The 25,468-nt window shown below is 44.5% G+C and overlaps 1 protein-coding gene across 6 annotated transcripts in view; it reads right to left on the reverse strand.

Moving 5' to 3' along the window:
- LOC115597105 (C-terminal-binding protein 2-like) overlaps window positions 1-25,468 on the reverse strand; it is a 71,365-nt gene that overhangs the window by 37,190 nt on the left and 8,707 nt on the right. For 2 of the 6 annotated variants that reach the window (XM_030442786.1, XM_030442784.1), the window contains exon 2: window positions 12,233-12,399. In XM_030442786.1, coding sequence (XP_030298646.1) covers window positions 12,233-12,290 — 58 coding nt within the window. In that variant the 5' untranslated portion in view covers window positions 12,291-12,399. Of the gene's footprint in view, window positions 1-239; window positions 2,585-8,206; window positions 8,238-12,232; window positions 12,400-13,514; window positions 13,610-25,468 lie in introns of those variants that run through there. The other 4 variants (XM_030442785.1, XM_030442789.1, XM_030442782.1 and 1 more) reach the window with 4 other exon arrangements.

Consider the following 25,468-nt stretch of genomic DNA (forward strand, 5'->3'; position numbering starts at 1 on the left):
TGTCGACCAACTTATGAAAACATAATATTATTAGTAAAAACATAGAAACACTGGTTTGTGGAGCTAATCAAAGCAATGAGAGGAACACATAAACTATGCAAAATAAGAACAGCTCCAGCACCTATCCATTTTCTTATCTATTAAAAACATGTGAAACAGCCAAGAGAAAGCAAAACACAGAAAATACATCAGATAAACAGTAAATGAAAAGGATGGAAGGAGGAGAAAAAAAGATTTACTTGTATCCGGAGACGCCATAGTGGAAACGATGACCGGTGGACCAGTGCGTCGACTGAGCTTCTGGTTAGCAACCAGGGCACCTTGGCTTTGGCCTGGAGCTCCCATAGGGACGAGGGCATTGTCAGGTGCAGGCCCAGCACCCTTTCGCATAAGCTGAGGACTGGGGTGAGGGCTGTGCATGGGTGATAATGGCAGTATGTTCCTGTCCCTCTTCATCAGCTCCATGGGCACTGTGTAATTGGTAGAGTATGCTTTCGGTACCTGTTGGGGTGGCTGCTGTAAAGCTGGCATGGATACTGGCATCTGCTGTGGCATACCTTGCATTGAGTGAATAGACCCTGCTATGGCAGGCATTGACCCAGTCATCTGTTGTGACATCATCTGCATACCCTGCATGGGCATCCCTGGCATAGTCATCCCAGCAGAGTAGGCTGACATGGGTCTTGATTGAACGGGCATAATGGCTCCAGCATATGGCCCTGGGGAGCGAGGCGGTTGGCCTGGGTAGCCTCCAGATGCTTCCAGGAGGTGCTGAGAGGGAGCACTGCTGGGTCTCCTACCCATTGCTTCTCCCATCCTTGGTGAGATAGTCTGCATGGCCCCAGGGGTCTGTGGTTGCATCATATTGGGGTCCACGGTCAAAGAATGTGGAGGGTGCTGTGGATGGTGGTGCTGCTGGTGGTGGGAGATGTCTGAGCGATGGCTAAAGCTGTTAGAGCGTCCTCGCACGGGTGTTTGAGGTACAGAGGGGGGCAGCGGAGCCTCAACGGGTCGCTTGTAGCTGTGGACCAGACGAGACAGTACACGCGCCTGGCCAAGATTGGGGGCAATAGTACGGACATCATTTTCCTCCATAACAGCTAGCATGCTAGTGGAGTCAAATCCCTGCTGGATAACAGATGAGATGGTGCTCTCAGAGAGGCCCTCATTTCGCAGCAGGGCAAGAAACTCAGGATGAACAATTTTCTTGGGTTCCACGGGCAAAGGTGTTTGTGGGGCAGCAGGGGGAGGAGCAGGAAGTGGAGTAACTGGGGGAGGAGGGACTGAAGTTAGGACAGGCTGCACAGGGGCAGGTGCAATTGGGGCAACTGCTGTGGGCTGCACTGGGGCAGGTGTAGCAGGAAGTTGAGGCACCATAGAAAGATTAGGGTCAGCGATGGGCATGGTAGGCGGAGGTGGCATGGCCTGTTGTTGCTGCAATTGCTGCTGCAACTGTTCTTGCTGCAGTTGCTGTTGCTGTAACTGTTGCTGTTGAAGCTGTTGCTGTTGTAATTGCTGCTGTTGAAGTTGTTGCTGCTGTACTTGTTGTTGCTGTAACTGCTGCTGTTGAAGTTGTTGCTGTTGAAGCTGCTGTTGCTGTAATTGTTGCTGCTGTATTTGCTGTTGCTGTTGCTGTTGAAGTTGCTGCTGATGCAACTGTTGCTGCTGCTGTAATTGCTGTTGTTGTTGGACGGTGAAGGGTGAGGCTGTCTCTTGCCTCATAATCATACCTTGACTTGCGGGATCCACTACCAGACAGGTGGCAGCTTGCTGCTGTGGATCCAATGGGCGGCCATTAACATCAGTATAGACTGGCTGGCCAGTCAAGGGTGGAGGCTCACTGGCATAGAGAGGAGATGCATGCTCCATACCATAGTGAGCAGGAGATGGGTCTCTGGAAGGTCTGCGCTGTTGGCCATCTGGCGTCATTTTGACAGCGGTTACAGCACCAGCTTCCCTATAAGCTCGATTCAATTCATGAGCAGTTGGAGGAGGAGGAGGAGGAGGTAGAGGAGATGAAGGGGCTTGAGGTCCCGCTCTCCCTCCCTGACCTTGATCCCACACAGCACGAGACCCAGGTGCAATCCCAAAATGAGAGCTTGACCTACTGAGTGGATGAGGGTGAGGTGACGGAGGCTGGTGTTCTGGACGGTAAAAGCCTTCAGGTGCCCGGGGAGTCATGGCCGGGTCATGTGGATAGTAATCCTGATGTGGAATGGACCCTCGGTGAGCCATAGATGCACGTTCGTAGTGGTTTAGATCAGGCGCAGAGCCCTTCCTCAGGCGCGGGTCGTGTCGGTCTGGGTAAACCTGTCCGTAGAGAGGGTCTTGGTAGGAATATTGGTCGCGTTTTAAATCCAGGTCAGGGGGCCGCACTCCTGGCGGAGGCTCGTACCACCCTCCTCCCTCCCCGTATGAAAGAGAGCTGCGCCGGCCGGCTACTCTTGCCTGCTGCTCGTAGACACTCTCAGACCTGTCCCACTGACCCTCATTCCCTCCTAATGTGTCCCAACTGTGGGAGCGACCAAGGCTCAACTGTTTGTTAGTGACAAGCATTGGCAAAAAAGGGAAAAAGCAGAGAAGGCTTCAACGGGGGGGGAAAAAAAAAAAAACACAAAACAGAAAAAAAAAAATCCTCTTGTAGCTGTGTTTTCGAAAGTTCCCTTTCAAGTCTTCAAGTATTGTAGTGGTAAAAACGGAGAGAGGCAGGTGGAGAACAGGCAGAAAAGAAGGTGTAGCAGGGTCTACTGTCTCACCTGATATCAGGTTGTAATATTGTAGGTCCGTACTATCAGGTAACTCCCCCTTTGGCTGTCGGTCTTTGAATAATTAATCTCTGGGCGTGCTGGCTTGTTGTGCGTGAGGAAAGAAGACACCGCACACAAACACATTACACCAAAGCACATCAACACTGCACAGTTACTCCATGGAAGACACAGCAACAGGATGCATGCTTGAGATGGCAAAAAAAGACAAAAAAAGGGGATAGGTTGAGTTATAGGTTGGGATGGGCAGGGGCTTGTACTAATCCAATAGGGTTTATCTCTTCCCTTCTCCGGGACATTTTCCTCGCTCTGCCGATTGCTATGAGGGATTACATCTAAATAAAGCCTGTTTAATTCCACTTCCCACTGTGACGTCATGTGAACCAGATTCAAGTGTATCTGGTGATGGTGATGATTCCGGTGATGATAATGCCAATGATTTAGAGTCCACGCCCAAACCCCCTCACCCTCTCCTGAAGAGTCACATACCTGAAGCAGTTGATGATGTGCTGTCGTCAACAGGTTTCAGTTTTGGCAGATTCACAGCACGGGGAGGGGAGGCCAGGCAAGGAGCACAGCTTCATTGCATACAAATGAAATACAGTTCTCGCAGCTAAGTCCCATGTGCTGTCAGTAAACATCAAATCCACTCTGATTGGACACTAATCCTCCAGGCCCCATGCTTGCAGCAGAGCCACCACGCAACTGCTGCCCAACTCACTCTGAAATGTCCTTGATGCCTTCGTGGCGTGCGCTGTCACTGCCCCACTCTCCACCATTTGAAATCACTCAGACCTGCTGTCTGTATGTTAACTGGAGGACACTGAAAATTACAGCATGTGGACTGCATGGAGATTACAAAATGTATAACAAAATCCACCTGCAGTTTGTCCTTTCGCCCTCCCAATGACGTCATTTTAAGTAATGATGCACTGAATCCTCAATATTACTTTCTGTCCTGTCGAGTTCAAAGATAACGGTACAAGATGCTCAAAACTCAAAATTGTTTATTTTTGTCATTTATAGTCAAAAATGAATTTTAACCATGCATCGTACTGTCAGAAAAATAAAATACCTTCCCCCTCTTTCCCTGAAGCTTCTATGATCTTCTTCTCTTAGAGAAGCTCTGTAATCGGGATTTGCCCCTTTGCAGAGAAAAGTAAAACACTGGGGGGTGTGTGTGTGCGCATCAGTGTGTGTGTGTGTGTGTGTGTGTGTGTGTGTGTGAACGAGGGGGAGGGTTATTTTGTGACAGCAGTTAATCCAGATCACCTACAACCTTTGCCTTGCGAAAATCCTATGTTTGTCGTGCCGAAACACAACAGAAGTTCATTCCACAGCATGCAAATATTTTGAATAGAAATTTAAAAAAAAAACAAAAAAAAAACTGTTTGCTTTAATGCTGCATCAAATTTATATCATGCCCTGTCTACGAGACATACATGAAAACTGGCGATATACCAACCTACCTAGCTGCACCCAGCTCTCAGAAATAGGAGTACAGTAGGAGTCCATTTCTGTCCCCCAAGGTGCAATCTACACTAATGTACTCCCTAGGACTCAACATTGGACTTCAAGGTAACTATGTGTACCATATAGGGGCCAAAAAGGTACATATATGTACCTTTTTTAAAAGCTCAATGTTTGTCCCGTAAAATTAAGGGTGAAAAGACTGGGCTCTTTAAGGGCCAAACCACTAGGGTACATATAAGTACCCAATGTCAAGGGTACAACAGCAGTAGTAGAGTACTGTACCAGTGACAGGGGAATGTAACCCTACGGTACAAATTTAAAACTTCTTTTCTGACAGTGTATGTGCATGTCTCATTTCATGTCACCGTGGCTGAAACCTGATTCCTTCTGCAGAGGATCCCTGTTTATTAATGCATGAAAACAGATGTAAGGTGAGGAAGTATCCATTTCCATCCAAATCTAATCTCAGAGCCAGCCATAACGAGGGGCAGTAATACATATTTTAGATGGTGAAGAAAGTTAATATCAGCATATTGAGAGAAGTTCCGGAATATCTTAAAGAGGGCATGTGGAAACTGTGCGGGCATGTCTGTCGTTTGCGGCACTAATATCTCCTTTAATCACGGTTGTGTAATTAGAGTTAGAAGAGATCAGATATTCTGCTGTTTTCACAAGATGACAGGGGAAAAAAGCTGATGACAGTGGCTCCAAAACCAATTGCGCAGACGTCTTGAGAGCGTTTTTCTTTGGGTAAGGTCAGAGGAACATTAGTCAGCTTTATGTAAAAAGGAAATTAAAATGGGAAGGAGAGGAGGCAAAAGCCAGCCATCATAGAGATCCAAAAGCGACTATAAAGATGATTTATTAAATCAAAGCAGAGAGTTTGGGAAAAAAAAAATCTTTTTTGACGCACATGTTGATTTTTGTCAAGCAGAGTTTTACTGTTAGAAAGTCAATCAAGTTTTACAGTCATTTCGAGTATCGGTGTCATTCATCACATAAAGGTGCACAGTTCTTCCTGCCTTTCATTCTGAGCTCCCACAATATTAAAAAAACTATTTTCCTTGATGTCAAAATGAGAAAACATTCATTTTTCAAGTCAGACTTTATGGTTTAATGTTCCCAACAGCTACAAATACCCTTGCTAAGTCTCTTTTTGAGCAGCTTAAATTTGGGATGAAATGATCACGGCCACATACGCACGCATCAGTGTCAAGGGCACGAGCCTATAGAGTATACGTGATGCCCTGTCTTCCTTTCCCTAACCTCATCCACTCCTCTCATTACTTCTTCTACCCGACTCTCCAGAGACTCAGTGCCGCAGATCAGTCATCCCTATAAAGTCAACCTCAAACACAGAGACGGGGGCAGAGGTGTGTACTCTGGGTTTGCAGATCTAATCCTGACAGGGAAGCAAATCACAGAGTTCTGTTTGTCTCAAACTGAACAATGTTTGACTTTCAAATTCTAATGTTCCTCCATTTGCCATACTTGCCAGACTGTGCAAACAACGCCAGATTCACTGTAACAGAGGGATTTAGGAATTAAGCCGGGGATTTTAGAACAAATATAATACCACCCCAGCAGAAGCTTATAAAGACCTTACATTGAATAAGACTTGACTGGTGGAAAAATCCAGAACTAGTAAAACCTATAGAAACCTCGGGTGAGGATGCAATTATGCAGTTCTTTTAACTGCTAATAGATTTCAGAAAGCTCTACTTCAGCCTCACTTTTTCTTTTACGAGACTACACTTCTGTCAGCGTCCGAGAAGAATTGCATTAAGCAGCGAGTAGCAAGGCGGACATGATGTATAACAGTAAGATCTGCGGTTAATCTGTCACACAAGGCGCCTGCCATTGTTTTAGAAACTCTCTGCTCTATTCCCGTCATTCAGCCCTCTCAGTTCCTGCTTCCACTTTAATACTACAGCTGAACTGCGAGGATAATCTACGGTGGCCCTGAAGGTCAAAACCACAACAACATTACGGAACAGAACATCATTTCACTAAAGACAATATTACAGAAAATGCAATGACAATTCATAGAACCCAACATTTGCATTGCACTAAATGTTGTTGTTGTTGTGTTTGACATTCAGGTCCACCTTAAGAACCAGAGGTGTGTTCGCTTCATGTGTTTGTGTGGGCAAGCGTGCGTGTCGGCGCGCTCATCAGCGCATGTTTTAACCATGTAAAATGTTTGCGTGCAATGCTGGAATCAGGGGGCTCACATGCAAACAAGGCCCATTTAGAAAGTTCCTGTCACTCACACTTACTCGCAGGCGAGCACACACATTCAAGCTCGCACGATCCCCGATACCCCCGCTCAGCCTTTTGACCCTGATCTGCTCGTCTTCTGACGTGCAGCAGAGGCGGGAGCGGCCGCGGCGCTTCGTTAACGTCCCCTTTCATTCGCACACGCAAACGGCCGCTAAAGCCTTGGCCTCAGCTCCGACGTGCATACATGAATAACAATCACACGCTAACTCAAAGTGAATACCGCACTGCAACAGGAATAAAAACAACTGTCTCCTCCAGTGTGACACGTTGCACACTCAAGGCATGATTTGAATGTTAAACACACATTGACTTATGCATGAGCGTGGGGCAGGAGGCACCAACTGGAAATGGGATTACAATGCCAATACCGCCGCAAAGAATAATGCTGTCAGATGAATTGTAATGCACACTTAACAGACATTATGTACGTGAATGCCTTGTATGTGATTCCGGCGGGATTATTTCTATCTGAATGCATCTCCATAGGGACTAAATGGGCTGTAAAATGGAGGTCGATGGCAGTGAAGCCAGTACTTATCTAAATGACAATCATATACTCGGTTAGTGTTCTGAACTGACACACGGCTTTGTACTGCAGTATGCAATGCACACACGGAAAGCAGAAAAAGCCACAAACTCTCCAGAATTTCCTCTATGTCAGCTGTGTTGCCGAGACACCCCCTCTCCCTGTTATCCATCTCTTCTGGGTGCATCCCATCGCCCCACCGCCCTCCTCCTACCCGTGTTTCCTCTGATCTCCAGCCAGAACCAGAAGAGCCACATGGCATTACAATGCTTAAGTGTTGCAGCTGAAGAGTTTAGTTTGAAAAGGAGAGTTTTTTTTTTTTCCGGGGAACTCTTCCCCAAACTTTCACACAACCGCTAAGCTACACGCCAGCTCAAACAAAAGGCACGGAGACGCTAAGACGAAAGGAAAACCGTGCCGGGACATTTCATTCAAGGTGAGCACAAGAGAAGTCACACTCCAGTGAAGGAAATAACGAAAAATCACTCATGCCGGTTTGATATGAATCTCATTCCAGAAACAACATTTTCTATCTCCTCTTTTTCCTTCCACTTCTCCGTGCCCCTCCCTGCCTCTCCACAAAGCCTATAAAGGGGTCGCGGGTTTTGGTGAGGAGCCTGGAACAAGCCCGAGGGGGGGTCAGACCCGGAGACCGCTCCGATGACTTCATACCAGAGCTGGATGCCAGAGCGTGGGGAGATGAGTGGGAGGAGGAGGGAGGGGAGGAGGGGATGAAAGCAGAGAGGTGGATGCAGCAGAGCCCCGAATCTGTGCCGAAAAGCTCAGGATACAAAGCCCCCCCTCCCTCCCCAAACCTGCAGGGGAGGATGACATCAGGACACCCCCTCCTCCTCCTCCTCCACCTCCTCCCTCTCCTCCACAGCCTCCCTGGTTGTCCTCTCTATTTAATATGAAGCGTTTTGTTATTAAAAAGCTCGCAGGTCTGTTATATGTGAGAATATGAATAATTGACGGGCAAAGTTTTATGGTATTTTAGCTTGACTGGCCACATTATTCACTGCTCACTGTTTATACATCTCCTCCTGTTTCACACACGACAATACGAGATGCATTATCAAGCATTAACATATTTATTTAACTGCCAACTAAAAAAAAAAAAAAACACTTGGAAACGGCATGACATATTACACTACCCCACCTTGTGGTGTTTGCATCCAAGCACAGATTTGCAACTTGTAAATCAACACTCAGGAACATGCTGTTACCGCGACCTAGTTCACGTCGCAGTGCCGCTCACATCCCATCTCTGCCCAGATCAGTCAGTTAGCTTCGGCTAAACGGCAATGGCAACGACTCGCACTGCTGCCCAAGCCAATGCATGCTGGGTACACAGATGGAGCGGACAGAAGGAGAGACGGAGTCAGAGAGGGAGAGAGAGAAAAAAGGGGGGGAACGAGAGAGTACGGGAACCGATGCTCACAACAGATGTTTGCCACAGTTCCCTTATTGCAGTTACACTCTTCTTGGCGCTTTATCAAACCCGCAGCAGAAGGAGCAGTTGTGCCACATACATTCTGAAAGCTGATATCTAAACTGAACAATGCCGTTAATAGAGAAATAAGTGAAGTCATTTGTTTCTGAAAATTCAAACAATGTGGAAACAATTAGCGGGTGAATTAATTAGCTGACTGACACACATGAATTAGAAAATATTGTAATTGTAAGAGGTCCTCTCCGCGCATGTATTAAAGCTGCTGTAAGTGATATATCTTTATTAAACTAAGTGTTACATAGATCTATATTCCGACGCTAATCACTGCTTGATCGGTAACTTGTGTCTCTTCTCATCGGGAGGGACGGGATTGATCGCTGCAAAACGAAGGTTTGCTACAATGACAACAACGCCCACAGCAGCTATCAGTGAAAGCATCAATCCCTTGAATCTAGAAGTTGAAAAGCTGGAAAACAATAGTCAATTTATCTTGAAAATACTTATCATTTCAATCAACTTCGCTCTGATTTCTTATAAAGTCAAAACCATGACCTTTATGGAAAAAGAGCAGAGGCGCAGTTTCCCACAGCAAATCATGTCATATTTATAATAAAGTTGTTTTTGTTCAGCGTCCTCTACTAACGATAGTCATCAGAAAACATCATGCATAACAGTTCCGTGTGGTTCACTAGCTCGGCTACAACAGTTTCCTGGGGAAAACCTTAATTTGATTATTGATTAACTGTCAAAGGTTATTCATCAAGCAAAAAAAAAAGGCAAGCATTTTCTTTTTTCAGCTTCTCAAATGAGAGGATTTGCTGCTTTTCTTTGCTTTATATAACTGTAGATTGAATATCTCTTTATTTTTGATCGTCACCTTGGTGTCTGGGAAATTGGGAGAGGCGAGCTTCGACATTTTCAGACGTGTTTTCAGACCAAATGATCAATAGATTAATTTAAAAAAAATAACGACAGACGTGAGTTGCAGCCTTAGTTTTGACCTTGCAGTTTTAATTTGAAAACCACAAATATCCAACGTGAAAGCAAAAGACACTGAGTCACATCAGACGTCCTCGATGGCACAACGTCCGCCGATGCGGTTGAAATCTACATTCCGGCGCCGTGACCACTTTTTTATTGGAGTAAACAGCCACACTTGATCAGCCGTTTCGAATTCAATTTAGGGCACAGGCACGGCTCCGTTAGCCACTCATCACGATGAGTAAAGGTGTAATCAATGCACTCCGCTGTGAAACAAGTATTGGATTGACACACTTATCCTCAGAAGATAAATGGAGATTAGGGAAGCCGTCTCGACGAGCGCAGCCCGCGACTGCGACGCAATCACGGTCGCGCCGTAACGTTCTTGTTTTTGTCAATACACATGATGCGAACTTTGATTTCTATTTCACGCCTCAGTCCAAACACTCTGTTTATAGATAATAGTGGGTGGCTTTGACATTATGCTGCAGAACACCCCATGCCTCTGGTTTTTGAAAATACCCTTTTTATATGGCTGAGCAGATTTAACGCTACCGTGAAAACGACGTGATTCACCACCCTCTGATCTTTTAACTTCCTAGATGTGAATCACCCCTCTTCTACACATTTTTAAGAGCAGCTGCGGTGACTAACTGCACCAGAATAAAAAAAAATAAAAAAAGATCCCCCCTTCATCTTCAGCAGAATGACTTCACTGTTGAGCAGGGCAGACAGGGACACCGCTGAAGACGTCTGTGGGACAAACGGAGCACATCAGAAAATACTGCTCGACGATGTTTAGCATATTACCCTCAAGAGACACTGAAACAGTAATTCTTCTGGTGTGAAAAAAAAAAAAAACAGAGGGAAAAAAGTGTTTCCAAGCGAGCAGGGCTGGTGGTTTGGAGAGGTTTTAGATGCCACATGTGGCTCTCATTCTGAGGGTGGAAACAGACAGCAACACTGCTTCATTTAGGAATCTATTATATTGGGTTTCTCAGCTTTTAATGGGATTTTCCTTCGACGAGAAAAAACTGAAATGTTGATACTTGATACTTCACATTAAAACTTTATTACTCATTATTACTGAGAAAATCCTACGAGTTTCACTTTTGGAGGGGCTGATGTGAAAGTGGAGAGTCGTCACATGACTAAAGACTAATCAGAAACATACCTGAAATAACGCAAATTACACAAAATACAACCTCGCAACACAACGTCTTCTTTTGCAATTCACTCTATTTGGGATGTTAAAGCAAGTTTTTTTTTAAATATCATACAGTTCTTTTAATACAAACATCATTTACGAAGATGATCGCAGGTTAAACGGCACTAGTTTTAGCAGACTTTTTTAATCACCTCAAAAACAAACCTCAAAACCTTATTAAGTATACTGTATATTTCAAGTGTATATCAAGTTTCAGGTCTGTCAGAACAGAATATTTTGCTAAATTACAATGAAGCGTTTGTGTCAGTGTAACTGATCATATTAAACTTTTCATATAATACCATGAGACTGTGATATTTGATGTTTATCGGACCAGGAAAATGCAATCCTAGTAATAGAAGAGGGTGGCATTTGAAAATCATTTAAATGGGGATCATGGCGCACACACTCTCACACACACTTGCAAACTGCTGTGTTAAGAGAGCGTGGATTTCAAGATTGTCGGCTACCAAAAGGGAAATGCTGTTTGTACACAGCGCCTCCAATCAAACACGGTTTGCGCATCCAACGAGACTCCTTCACGATCAAATACGGTATTAAAAGGTGAAACTTTTTAAAATTGAAATCAAATTATAATATCTGATCCTGTAGTAGATCCTCACTATTCACAAACACAGAGTAAACCTCAGGAACACGCTTCACTTTTTCTGCAATGAGTTATAGAAGCCAGTGGAACAGTGGCAGGAAGCTTTACCAACACGAAAATATAATCTTGCAGTGTAGCAGTGCAGCGTATGATGTGTTGGTGCATGAATGAAGTGCGAGTACGAGTCTGAGCAAGCTTACACACACCAAATAAACATTCGTTCAGTGGCTCCTGTCGGTGACTAAGTGAAAAAAAGAGAGAAAAGGAAAATCTCCTGTTTTGTCTTTCTCTTAATCTCACACACACACGCATGCACACGCACACACACACACACACACACACACACACACACACACACACACAAACAAATCAATCCCACTAGCAGCTATAATCAATCCCAGGGCTCTGAGGAGTGCTTCACTTTATTACAAACTCTCTACTTCATCTTTCCAGCAATCTGGAAACATCGAACTCAAGTCTCATTCAGCGGTCAACCTCCACAACACGCACACACAGATACAAACACACACACACACACAGAAACAAACACACACACACGCGCGCGCGCACGTTCTCCCTCCTAGACGGCCTTCAAAGCTGAAGTTTGGAGCCTCGGCTGGTCCCAAGGCTCCCTTTTGACACACACAAACACACTTACGCAAACGATCCCACTGGCTTTTCACTGAATTGTGCGAGCAGGCTGAAAGGCTTAAATACTGATGGAAACTTCATTTCCATAAAACAGTGGAGGGAAACTTTTTTTGGGCCGCCACATTGTGGATACACGCACTCAAAGTTACATGTACAAAGACGCAGGCAAACCCACGACCCACGGAAATAATCGATTTCCAGTGACCGCGCAGTCTCTCAACTCAACATGCGCATAAAAAGCAGAAAGAAGACAAAGAAAAGAGAGGAGTGAAGGAGTCTGTCTCACCTTCACAGATCCTGTCGAGCCGCTGCCGTTTCACTTTATGCTTGTCGACCAGAGCCATCCCGTCACAGCTTGAATCGCGCTCCCCTCTCTTGAGTTCTTGTATCCACCTCTCCTGCCTAAAATCTCAAATGCAATCCTCCTGAAGTGAGCTAGCTGGTGTTTTAGACCTGAAAACAAAGGAAGCAGAGACTAAGATTATTCTTGAAAGCAGGTCTGACAGGGATGCTTATTCAGCGACTTTGAGTTTTATGGTTAACATTTTAAAAAGGATAAGTTACCCAGCTTCAGCTTCACACAGAACAGCTTTGCAGCATTCTCCTAAACAACTGAAGTCGATGGGAAAGTGCTGCAACGCTCATTTGCTGTGACGCTCAAGAAATGTGTCGTTGTTGAGGACACTATACTTTACATCGACAGGTCTAGTATGGAACCAGAAGTCAATGAGTCCTTTTATGACGCAGTAAATAATACGTAAGGAAATGCAAGTTACCAGGGTAACTAGGTATCTTTGTAGATGTTGACATTCATCCTCAGCCATTTAGGGATAAGGATGTGTTGGAATTTTAATTTCTTGGTGAACTGTTCCTTGAATTTCTTGCAATTTAGGGTTATTTATTTACTTTTGTCAGGGACCATGTACTGCACAATATTCAACATAAATATTTTACCTAAACTGATGTATTTTACCAGCGTTATCTGGAAGCTAATCTACACCTGCAGTCCCATCTAAGGCTCACCTTGCACATCATTCTTAGTCATTCAAAACAGTGCATATATCATGTAGCGCATATCAAAAGTGTAGTCTGTGTCTACAGACAAAAGAAAGACGTGTTCAATGCAAAAAAAAAACAATAAATTACACAGCTAGTGGTTACAGGTTTGGGTAGCTTTTAGCTAAATCTTCAAATCTAGACTAAAATTAGCCCACTGACTGAGAAATGCATTTTAAATTCATGCTCATTAAGAACATCGGAAAGTTTAAAAACCTTCAGTCCCTGTTGTCCATACTAATTTTCCTGACTTCCTGAAAGTGCATCACAATATAAACACTCATCACCTATTAGGCTTCATGCACGGTTGTTGCCGTCTTGGCACAACCACTGAGTTTCCTTGCAACCTCGCAGAGACACAGCTCTCCACTAGAGGGAGCCTCACCTCAGCGAGCACTGTTTATTGCATTTAATGAAGAAATGTCACTTCAGCTGCTGCAGCCCCCCAAACTGAGTGGAACACAGCGAAAAGCAGACAAACACAGAGTGAGCGAGCAAATGAGGCGCTTTACCAATCATTTACGTCCAGTGACTGATGCTCCTCCGAAGAGCAATCTCCTAATTGGTTCCTGCTGAAGCCTGAGGGACACGGCACAGTTTTTTTTTTTTGTGTGTGTGTGTGTGTGTGTGTGTGGGGAGAGGCAGGCGGACAGAGGTAGACAGAGGAAGGCACAAGAATGCACACACACAAAAGGACGCACAAGATGACAAGCAGAAATGTGGGCTTGAGCGCACACACACACACACACACACACACACACACTCTTAAGGGCAGAGAGTCACACGGAGGAATGTGGGTCAGTTAGTCAGCAGACGGGAGAGGAGGTTGTATCAGCAGAATAAAGGAATAAAAGGGGGTTGGTGGGAGGGAGAGGGAAAGTACTAGAAAAACACGGTCTGACAGGATGAGTACAGTGTGATACCATCCTCCTCCTCCTGCATTTTGACTGCATATTTTTCAGCCCTTCAACATTCATAGCCCTGCCTCTGTTTCATTCCATATTCGCCCCGGGGCCCGATCCTAGAGTGCTGCGCTCTGAGAACGGCCCTCACTTGACTATTTATATGATGATATATTGATATTTGCGCTCTGACTGCAATTATAACCGTTATGTTTTTTTCGGAGGGGTGGAGGGCAGGCTAAGCAGCAATATGGCTGAATGATGAATCTGTTGTTGCATTTTCATTTCGGCCAGCTGTTGGGGCACCGTCCCAGCTCGGGGCAGGAGGGGGAGGTGGTGCACTGCAGCTAAGTGAATCTAAAAGAAACACCACTGTGGGTGCCAAATCTCTCCCGCATTCAACTCGCTATGAGGCCTCCTGTCTTTCTCTGACACTGACAAATGCAATGCGTGTCTGGCTTTAACCTACACCAGTCATTTGGGCTTCAGCTCTCCTCCTCCACAAGGTAAGCCTTCCTGCCTGCCAAAGAGCTGAAGACCCACATGTGGGAGTCAGAGAAGTAATTGAGCAAGAGGGGAAGCAGAAAGCAGTCAGTCAGAGGCGGGGGAGTCACACCGCCTTGGCTATGAATAGACTGGAGGAGACATGCATGGGCATCTCCTCTGTGTTGCATGAGCGGCAAACACTATAGGTCATGAGTGCTCCTGGCCATTTAGTCATTATCAAGTCTCCTGATGCAGACTTCACTTTACTGATCGCTCACAAACGGTAATTTATGCAGCTCCAGCACACAGATGCCCGCAAAGCTGTTTCTCAACAACCCCGTGTACGATAGCGTGGCGGTAGCGCAGGATTAGGGTGACGCTGAGCGCGTACCATCACGAAACAGTAATGTGTGATTCAGAACACGTTGCTTTCCTTAAATCAGAAGTAAATCTTGAATTACATCACAAGGCTCGAGAGCAACCCGACACTAACATTCATCTTTTGAACAACACTCAGTGAAGCTGTGTTGTGTTGACAGGCTCATAACATGTTATCTACTGTCCTGAATTATTGTGACGATTTTGTTTTTAAATGCATACACATTTGGCCTATTTAAGTCGAATGCAAAATGCAAATTCACTACAGTACGACAGTACTTTCTTACAATGTACTTTCTGTTATGTCACACATTTTAAATGATCTGGACATTGTACTGTGAATTCGATAACATTTTGATTAATTGCACATCCCTAGAAATAAAGTTATATTAGAGGTTGTTTCATAGATTTGTATGATTGCATCAGTAGTCTGTGATAAAGGCCTGGATGACTGAACAGATGACAGTTATTTCTTTGTTTCCCTGGCGCAAAATGGGGAACAAATTCCAAAAACAAAGTAAACAACAAGAAAACATCAATATTGGAATTGGCTACAACAAAAAACGTTACTGTAAACATCACCGTCGGCCCAGAATCACACTATTGGTGCTGCGGCATCCTCAGATAATATAATATATTCTCAGAGCCTCCACCAAATCTCCACTTTCACTCAGAATCACAACTGGAATCATTTCAAAAATCACATTTCATTACATCTCCACTCACTGGTGGTCTCAACAAAAAAGCCCGCTGGCATAGAAGAATGGCACACTCAGCAGTCTGAGAGCTACATCTGACCGAAAACCAGAATCTGTGGTATACATGACTTCATTTCCATAAATTAATTCCAGAGGTTGGACTCATGTGAGAAGGAGCTCCACTTTGTTTCCAGAGGAAAAAAAAAAAAAAGTCGACTCCACTGAGCAGGTTGAAAAGTCAACAACAAGTTTGAGAGGAGCTCTCAGCCAGAAGAGTGTCAGAGAGGAAGTACAGTTATCCTGCAGACCCGAGCACCGTCGCGGCTGGATTGTTACTTGACTAAGTGCTGTTATGTAACTTAACAATAAGGGGATTGACCTGAGAGGAAGATAAAGAGAGGAGAAAGTTGCACTCTCAGAAATGCACATGCAAATGACGGAGCTGCACGACTCCAGGGATTGTCTGACGTGGAGAGGGCAGAAACTCTGCTCAACACACACACAGCACTTTCTCTTTACTTGCGTTGTAACACACAGTAGTCGTGTTCACAGGTTTCCTGACAAGTCTGTGAATGTTACGTCAGACTGTGACCAGAGCGACTGTGGTCTGATCTGATAAATGTTGCACGCCTCACAATATTCCTGATAAAACAAGTTTGTTTCTTGTCTCTGACGTATCACGACTTCGAGAAAAATACATGTACAACAACAAATACAATTTTGACTTTTATGAGCTGCACTCTGGTTTGTGAAGACAAAGAGATCCGACACTTAGTACACACCATTTCTGCACTGTAGCCAACCCATGAATATTATTTTGTAATTAGATCTCGCCTTTCTACTTGGATGCATTTCATGCACTGTTGGACTCTCAGCTGTGACTGCAACCTGCCACATGACATAATGCCCTGAATGATACAAGACCTTCTATCCGGAGTCATGTACTGCATGTTCATCAGCTCGTCCCGCAGTAACTCTGCTGTTTGCACACCTCAACTACCAATTACGCTCATGATGTTAGCTGTCATCACGTAAAGGTACTACATGTGTGAACAGATACCTTTCCTGACTTTCTTGCTTGCGTATAACAGCCTGTAGACTGATATCTCTGCCTTGCCTCTCTAACACTCCCTTACAGTCTCAAACAATGTGCAGCGCTACTTAACACTCTAGCTTGGTAATGGAGTCCACTCATGTCAACAAACGACCGGTCCAACAATGACGCCCTAAGTCGAAGGTAACATGACGGCAAAGTCGAGGTGTCGAGATAAACCAGTACTGAAGCTAACGCTCAGCCTTCAGTCTCATGTCGTCATGTCGCTGTTACGATGAGCCCGGGGTGACGCAGGCTCGCGCCTACAGAGTGCGAGCGGACGCATTTTCTTTTGTACTGTTCGTCAAATCGAGTCAAATCGAATCATTCGACATTTTGGCATTCAGACATTCAATGGAATAAAAGGAATCATCATGAATTCAACTAATTGCAAGTTGCAGACGGTGGTGTTATAGTTAGTCACTGGTGGAAATGTTCGTGGCACGCAGGAAGAGACTTTCGAAAGCCGGTCTCTTCACCAGCAGTGATACAGAACACTCAGCTCCCCAGTGATGGTCGAAGCTGCTACCAAAACAGGCGAAGGTTTCTGGGTAATGAAGCGCTTAAACTTTCTGGAAATTCACACCATTTTTCTCACAGTTGCATGTTTGGGCTGCAGAAGCGTGAAAGATGCCCTGTAAAGCTTTGACGTAGGTGTTCATTTCAACAAATAACTTGAATGCCACTCACATGGCGGAGCTCACAAAACAAAGCTCCTTTTTTTTTTTTTGCACACTTTCACAGCAGATAAAATATTGGCACGGAATCAGCTGGTGTTCAAAGTTAAGAGCTTGTGAAATGCGGCAGATGTACGCCGCAGATGTGCAACCACAGCTTCTCCTCCGTGTCTCACGGTGACACAAACAGAAGTAACGTTTTCATCAAAATGCCAGAGAAAAATTCGCCGCTCCGTGCCAGGCGTTACTTTGCATTGTTGCAGCTGTTGCATCACTCCAAGAGGTTATTAATTCATACAGCGCTTCTTCTTCTTCTGACACCCTGTAGATCAAAAATTCACAAGCAGACAAAGCCAGTTTTTCAGAAACAGTTCTCCCTTTCAGCTCTTTATGTTACATCTCTTTCACTAGCGCTCATTCTTTTCTACTCCTTTTGTGATGAAAGGTATATAACAAGGCAGGCAGCCCAGGAGACCTTGTTTAGGTTGGTAATAGCACAGAAGACACAGAGGGAGGGAACAGAAAGCGATAGAGAGAGAGAGGTCTTTTTCTGACTGAGGCCATCTCTCAGAGGAGCCGTCTCACCAGATTAAGAAACCTGTGGGTTTGGCTAAGGGTAGAAAAAGGCACAGAATGAAGTAAAGCAAGCTTCGACTTTGTCATACGCATGTTTGACTGAAATATCTGTGGAGGTGTTTACTACAAGGGGGAGTTTTCGTCGCTCTTTTTTTGCCCCTTCTTTTTTTAAGATCACCAGCCGAGCCTTCCAGCCCCCGACCTCAGTGAACTAGTTTAACCACGTGAACTTGATGACCACAAAAGGTCACGAAAGGGACCGAGCCACGAAAGTATGGTGGTTGTAGTCAAAGGAATAAGCTGATGGGAAACCTGGTGCCCTCTAGATAAACTGGAAATAACTTTATTCTTGTGAAGTTTATTTAAGAGAAATCCATTTTCTTCCCTCCGGCGATAATCTGAAAATCTCTCAATTCGCTTTCTCTTCCTTCTTTTGACTTTTGAATATCTTTGTTTTAAGTGCAGCCTCGTCTCTGCATGTGACAGCTGTGCACTGCAGGGGGGGGGGGGGGGGGGACAGTTCAACGTTCTGGGATATGCTTATTCAATTTCTTGCTGAAAAGTTAGATGGGAAGATTCATACAACTTTAATATTTGCACAGTTAATGTGAAGCTCCAACCAGCAGACAGTTAGTTTAGCCTATAATAAAAGGTTGGAAATAGAGAGACAGCTAGCCTGGCGCTGCCTTAAAGTAACAGTATCTGCCTGTTTCAACCAATCATTGAACAAGTACCTGCAACATCCCCGGACTCCGATACAATTCATCAGGTGAGGAGGAGACACACTTAGTGCAACATCTACAGCTAATTCAGAATCATTTCAGCCTTCTTGTAAGTTCGACATTTACACAAAATCTATGAAGAAGACAACTTATTATTGACAGTAAACACATTTTGAGACCTATTACCTTCGCAGAAACATTTTGTGAAACGCTGTCTGCAACACACTCTTACCTATCTAGGCCTGCTTGTTAATTCGGCACACGTTGCTGTACACATTTCTTTCTTTGGAAAATACATCATATTCCTTTGTTCCAACTATATGCGCACCTGCATATAGAGCGGGGGAAATGAGACGGGATCACAAGTGGTCACTTGAGACGCATGTCAGGACGCATGTTAATGCCAGGTTTGAACTGACGGGCTTAAAGCTGCCCACTTGTGATCGGATCGCTCGGGGAAGGAGGGCGGAACCCAATGTGAACAGCCTCACTGTTTGAAGCTTAGCGCTAATGACCAACGCTGCCGTATTAGACGAGCTGGGATTATTATGTCTAATTCAATGTGCAAAAAAACCCGAGTATACGCCCTAAAAATAAAGCTAAAATTAAAAGTCACTGTGCCTGACCAAAGACCAAATGGTGCGCTTAACTCCCATAAATTCACATTTTGCTGTTTTTACACTTCTGCCTCCGTGCAGTTTAAACAAATGAGGTATAATGTGCTAATAAGTGAGCTTCAGAGGTGCTGAGAGAGGTCTTGGGACAGAGCCAGGCTTGTTGGTTTCCCCACATTTCCAGGTTTTTCTGTGCTATCCTAAGCTAAGCTAAGCGGCTTCTGGTCGTAGCTGGAATGAATGCGATTCAATGGCCACCAGCTGCAGTAAAATCTCATTAATGCGGCACGTCACCGGACAGGGATACAGTCAACATTTTGAGGAAGAATTGTGTAGCAGCTACCTAAACTGACTGCTTAAGAGTCTATGATTTATGTCCCTGAAAGTGCAAGATAGCAGAAAAAGACGAGGCAGGGAGGGGAAGGTGGTTAGGGTTTCTCTTCTTTCATTAATCGGATAGTTGGGGCTCCGAGGGGCACGTAAAGCTGTCGCTCAGACCGCTGATTTACACCTTCCTCCTCCCTGCCAGCCTCTTTCTTCCTCCAACCCTCCCTGTCTAAATACACCAGTTACTGACAATTACAGCTCTCCTCTTTCTACCTCTCCATCATAATCACTCTCCCCCTAGTCTGTCAGTCCATCTGTGCCTCTCCGTGTATCCTTTTACCGCCTTTTGCATGTCCTGTCAGCCTCTGGCAGACAGCGTTCTTTTCATTCCTCATTTCTCCTTTACATCGCCTTTTCTCTGAACCATTTTCCCATCCTCCCTCCCTCCCCCCTCCCTCTCCCTCCCTCCCTCCCTCCCTCCTCCTCCCACATTCTCGCCATCTTTCTCTCAACTCTAAACGAAATGAGACTGCAGCAGTACTAACTGCTGACTTGGGCTAATGCACAATTTTGTAATAATGCCTATTCGTTTAAGTCACCCAGGAAACGCATAATGGTGACATTATTGTGCACGGCAGCCTGTTAGCCTAACCCTGTGAGGCTTTTTCGCCGTGGCCTGCATTCCTCCTCTCTTCAGCTCCTTACATCTAATGAACTAAAACAAAGTCTGGCATAAAATCTCCACTGGGATAATTGGCAATTTATTTTTTATTTTTTTCACAACATCACTACAAAATACAGACCGCTGAGGGACTTGGAGCAATAGAGAGTCCACGTCTGAACTTAAATAAAAAAAAAAAAAGGATTTTAAAACATGCCGCGAAATGTTATCCTGGTATGTTTTTTTCTCCTTTTCCCGATGGACTCGATTCTAGACACATATTTACTCGTCTAAACTCGGAGAGGAACACACACACACACACACACACACACACACACAAGCAATCACGCCAAAACCTGTGGTACTTAAGCTGACAGGTAAAAGGTTGTGGCCAAGATGCTTTCATTCTCGTAATAAATCTGTCTTTTCCACTCTCCTGTTGACATTCAACATGACAAAAATAACCTCAGCCATTTTTCTTTGACGGAAAAACACCAGTGCTGAGAGCTAAAGCGCAGAACCTGAAATAAATGAACAGCACAGCGAGGAGGACTCGAGGACCAAACCGAACAAACCTCGTGATTATGAGAGCACGACGTGATAATGAGAGCATATTAGGGACATCTAATGATGCTCTGGATGTTCACTATGTCGGTGACTGGCTTGGATGTTTAGGGCCTCATATATACCGTTAAAAACTGTGGGTGCGCTTAATGTCTCAGTCAGCATAAACCGATTTTTGCTGAAGATCATGACTTTTCGCAAAGTCGCACATTGTAGTCGACCGCCTGTTTGAAATCAGGAGTCGTCACCATCTTTTCTCAGCTCTCTGGCATCTTTCCATTCCTCAGCTAACAGCTAATTAACACCAGGCAGGATCAAAGACAAAAAACACAAGACACCTTATCATTTAGCACGGGTCTAAACAATTTAGTTCTATTTAATGAAAGTATCTAACCTAATGCTGACTGATTTCTTACACCTCTCCTGAGTCAAACGTTCAAAACCATTTAGCTGTAACGTGATAGAAACCCCAAGGAAAGAGCAAAGACGAGCGACAAAAATGCAATTATATTTTAGGGTTATGGAATAATTATGCATCGGGGAGAGGGAAAATAAATTAAATACAAAAAGAAAAGATTGTGTTGGAACGGGGCCAATCTCTTCAAAAAACTGCCTCAACCAGTGGCTGATTGAAGGATGGAGATGCCACAGTCCCATTTCAGGAGTAAATTTAGGATTTTCAAAGAAGCACCGAGCATGACTAATAAGGAGAGACTATAAAAACGACTGCTTCTGGGTCTAAAGAGCAAAGTGAGGGTTCGTAAAGGCAAACACATGAGGAGAATGAAGACAGATAACCACAAATACCTCCTTTTCAATGTCATCATCGGTTTTCTATTTGAATATCGCTTGTCAGGTACAACATTACTGGGAAAATGTAGTCCCCGTAATACATAATTGTGAGTCATTGCCATGAAATCTCCTCAGAATAGTTTTAGTCTAATTAGATACACTTGTACATCTTTGTGTGTTAAGGTTGGAAAGTGCCAATTTTAATTGTTGAACTTGATGATCTGTCTTTTCCTACCAATTAACTACTGAGCACCTGATGCATATGCAGCGACTGTTAGAGCAATTAAACTGCAAATTAACGATGGAGATGAGTTCAGGATGTGAGTGCCACCGCTCATAATATGAATGAGCTTTGGTTCACAATTGAACATTTTCTAAAGGAGATAAATCATGATACAGAAATGTGATCCTCACTTAAAGAGAGCTTCTTGAACTTTTGTTCCAATAAAGTACTCCTAATTTATCAAGATAGTGTGACATCAAGTCTGACCTTTGTCACATTTGTAATTTATCGGCATCGGACAAAAAAAAGATGATAAGATAATTAGTAAATCTATGAATGAAAGACAGTCAAAAATCAGGAAATATTTAACCGAAGAATAAGAAAACTAGAATGGAACTCAGTAGAGTGCATACCTCCGCCAAAGCCCAACAGTCCCAGCCACCTTGACTTTTTTCATCAAGAAACATACATTATTCTCTGAGAAATTAACAAAAATGTTTGTAAAAATGCCACACTGTCCAATCCTAAAGGAAGTTAGAAAAACTTCCTGGATCCGTCCCTTCATCCAGATCTGCACCAAAAGTTAATGGGGTCCACCGATGGGTCAAGGCCCATCCTCCATCCAGGCTTCATGGATACCCATTCAGCAGTTATAACGTAATCCTACTGACAATCCAACCAACCATCACACGGGTTAAAACATAACCCCCCTTGGCAAAGACGCTAAGAATTTGCAAAGCATTTCATGCAAACTTTTCAACTGTTTCGTTTTCATCTTCAATGCCGAGTCCTACTGAGTTAGCTAAACTGTGCTACTCAGGTAAGCCCAGCTCAGTGAAAATGTTTTTTCTTACACGTAAGCCGATTACAAGAACAAAATAAAATCTTTGGAAACATCTTGGAGCGCATTATTAAGGTCAGGGGGCCTCAGTAGTGTCGGCCATCTGGAGCCACGTGCTTGCATTGCCAAAGGCCAGCTGAACCAGGTACAGTAGTAATCTGCCCAACACTACACAGCGTAAACATCTTGTTAGGTACTTTAACAGCAGACTACGTATGAGCTAAATAGACTGTAAGTTAGTTGAGTAACTGGGGTTAAGGAAAGGCCAAGCTTGCCCCAGAGGCCGACTCCCTGTGAGCTGAACGCCACTGACCTAGATTAATACCAACCACAGCAGCGCCAGGACTATTAAACACACCCCGGTTTCCTGTATCCTGCCTTTCTGTCTGTGTGTGAAATGATTCCATCTGTCAGTCTCAGCTGGGCTGTGAGAACACCGCTGAACACTGCTGCCCACACACACACAGACACATATATACAGACGGACACCAAAAAACACAGACGTGTCGGCTGGGAACTGGGGCCAAGGTGGGTGTCTGGCTGCATCCAGCCTCCGGGGAGGGGGGAGATCTGAAAAACTCTGCCCAGCGTGAAAGGCTGGAGGATGGGGGAGAGGGACACGAGATAGCGGCTACGGTCATGGCGGCGCGCAGCAGCAAAGCACCACATGAAGCAGTGTGCATTTACGAGGCTTAATATGTTCAGCAATGAAAACCAACGGCACAGAACATTTAGTGTCAGGGCAACCTGAAAGATCTCTTTTCAGCGAAAGCAGGTTTTGTCTTTCTACTCCACCTCTGATGAGTGCCGTGCTTCTTTGAAGCCTCCTTTTCGAGTTAATAGCATGAATATAATCAGACCCATTTAACATTGCACGCATGTGTGTGCGTTTCTGTCTGTGTGCAGGTACGTGTGGTTTTTTTCCTGCTTTCATGTATATGCATTAGGCATGCCTCCATGACCAAGGACGGCAGCTGGTGTTCAATAGACACTAAACAGAAGAAGAAACACAGACAGCCAGCAAAGAAGAGCCCGTACACCCTGTCAGCCACCTGTGAGCGAGAGCACACAGAGATGAAACCGAAGGGAAAAAAACAAGACAAGATAAGGGCACAGAGGGATTAGGAAGCACAACTGATATTCAAAGGAAAATAAGGTAAAGAGAGCTTAGCAGGAGGGAGAAAGGAGAGAAGTGAAAGGTCAGGGATGAGGTTTAAGTGAGGTAGAAAAGACATGGGTTAACGGGTGAGATGTGGAACAAAAAGCTGTGTTCTTTGAGTTATTCCAAATGTTTTGGTAGTTCAAACTTCCCCTGAGGCTGAAAAGACTGGAGCACACATAACCTCTGTTGGAGTTTATCATCATCTCGGCTTTCTGTGTCCAGTGAAATGAAAGCAGTCTGCCAGAATAAATGTTGGCAATGTGCTTTCCTGTAAGCCACAGACATGTTGAAACTTCGATTTTATGTTGAGACATGGCCGTGCTTATGTTCTGGTAAGGTTTAAGCGCAAAAATCACTAAGTTAGGCTTCAAATATCTGTTTTGGTCGCCACATACACGGCTGGAGATGTCCCGACTTCCCATAAAAAAATATTTAGTTTTCTGGTGCCACAAACACGGCTGGAAATTGTCCCGAGGTCTCCTTGAAAATCAACAGTGGCCGTCTCGTTTGCGTGTGTTGTAATGCCAAACACAGTCTTGAACTGGGATCACTGGGTTGGAAGCCCGCTCCCTCAACGCCGTCACCATCCCCTCCAACTCCAAATTTGAAAGTCAGGCCATAAATATTTAATGTGAATGTGATATGGAACGTAACTACAAATATGAAAGTATCAGTGGTTTGCAGAAACTTTAACTTCCACCATTTCCTTCTGGCGTCTGGGCTGTGTATTTCCCTTGATACACCAATATTAGCAATCTGTCCAGCAGTGCTGCATTGACTGCATGTCTGAGCCAGATAATAGGACTCCTTTCTTCCCCCATATTTAAATTTGGCTATGCTGCTGTTTTAAACAGCAAGTTCAGTTTGGCTGTAGGTAAAACGGAGACCTCATGCATCAGCAAAATCCCTGACAAGGCAATCCCAATGAACTGTAGCTCTGTTATCGTACTAATGCACTCCCCTCTCCCCTGATGGCACAAAACATCATTATTGGAAAAATGTTCACCTGGGGTCAAAAGATGTTGGAGTCTATAAATAAAAAAGCAGCATCCACTAGACTTTTAGTCTGGGAACCAAATCCCGTTCAGTTAATGTTAAATATTTATTAAAAGAGAGTTATGTCTGCTTGATATGTCAGATATGTAGCATAAAAGACTAAAACGACTGCAGCATGCACATGTATTATGCCTCAAAATAGCATTCGCTAAAGCTGTCTGAAAACCACAGGGACACCTATTTCTAACCCCACACAGAGTCCCGAGGGGAGTATTCGCTGAGGACTGAGTAGGAGGGACTGAGAGTCTGTGGCTTCTCTCTGGCTCAGTGAAACATTAACCCACAGTAAATCCTTTTTGTTCAGGATCAGGAATCAAACATCTCCATACGGGTGAAAATCAAACATGTCTTTGTGCGAACAAGCTGACGAGTTAAAAAGCCAACCATCCCACTGAGCTTCTCAGCAGCCGAGAATCAAAGAATTAGCCCCGGGCTCACCAAACATTGGTAATATCCATATTCATAAATGGAGATAGCTGAGGTGATAAGACTCCATCGCTCGGCTCCACCACTCACTTTGTCAACACTTCCATAACTGCTAGCGACGAGTAGATAATATGCCGCTTTTCACCACAGATGAGTGATGAGAAGCAGGATGACAGCTCACCCCGTTTAGCTCTCTGCACAGCAACAAGTAGATAACCGCTTTTGTGTGATGTTGTGCAAGCGTGTGTGTGTGTGTGTGTGTGAACTC

The sequence above is a fragment of the Sparus aurata genome, chromosome 15, assembly GCF_900880675.1.
Source record: "Sparus aurata chromosome 15, fSpaAur1.1, whole genome shotgun sequence".
NCBI classification, from domain to species: domain Eukaryota; kingdom Metazoa; phylum Chordata; class Actinopteri; order Spariformes; family Sparidae; genus Sparus; species Sparus aurata.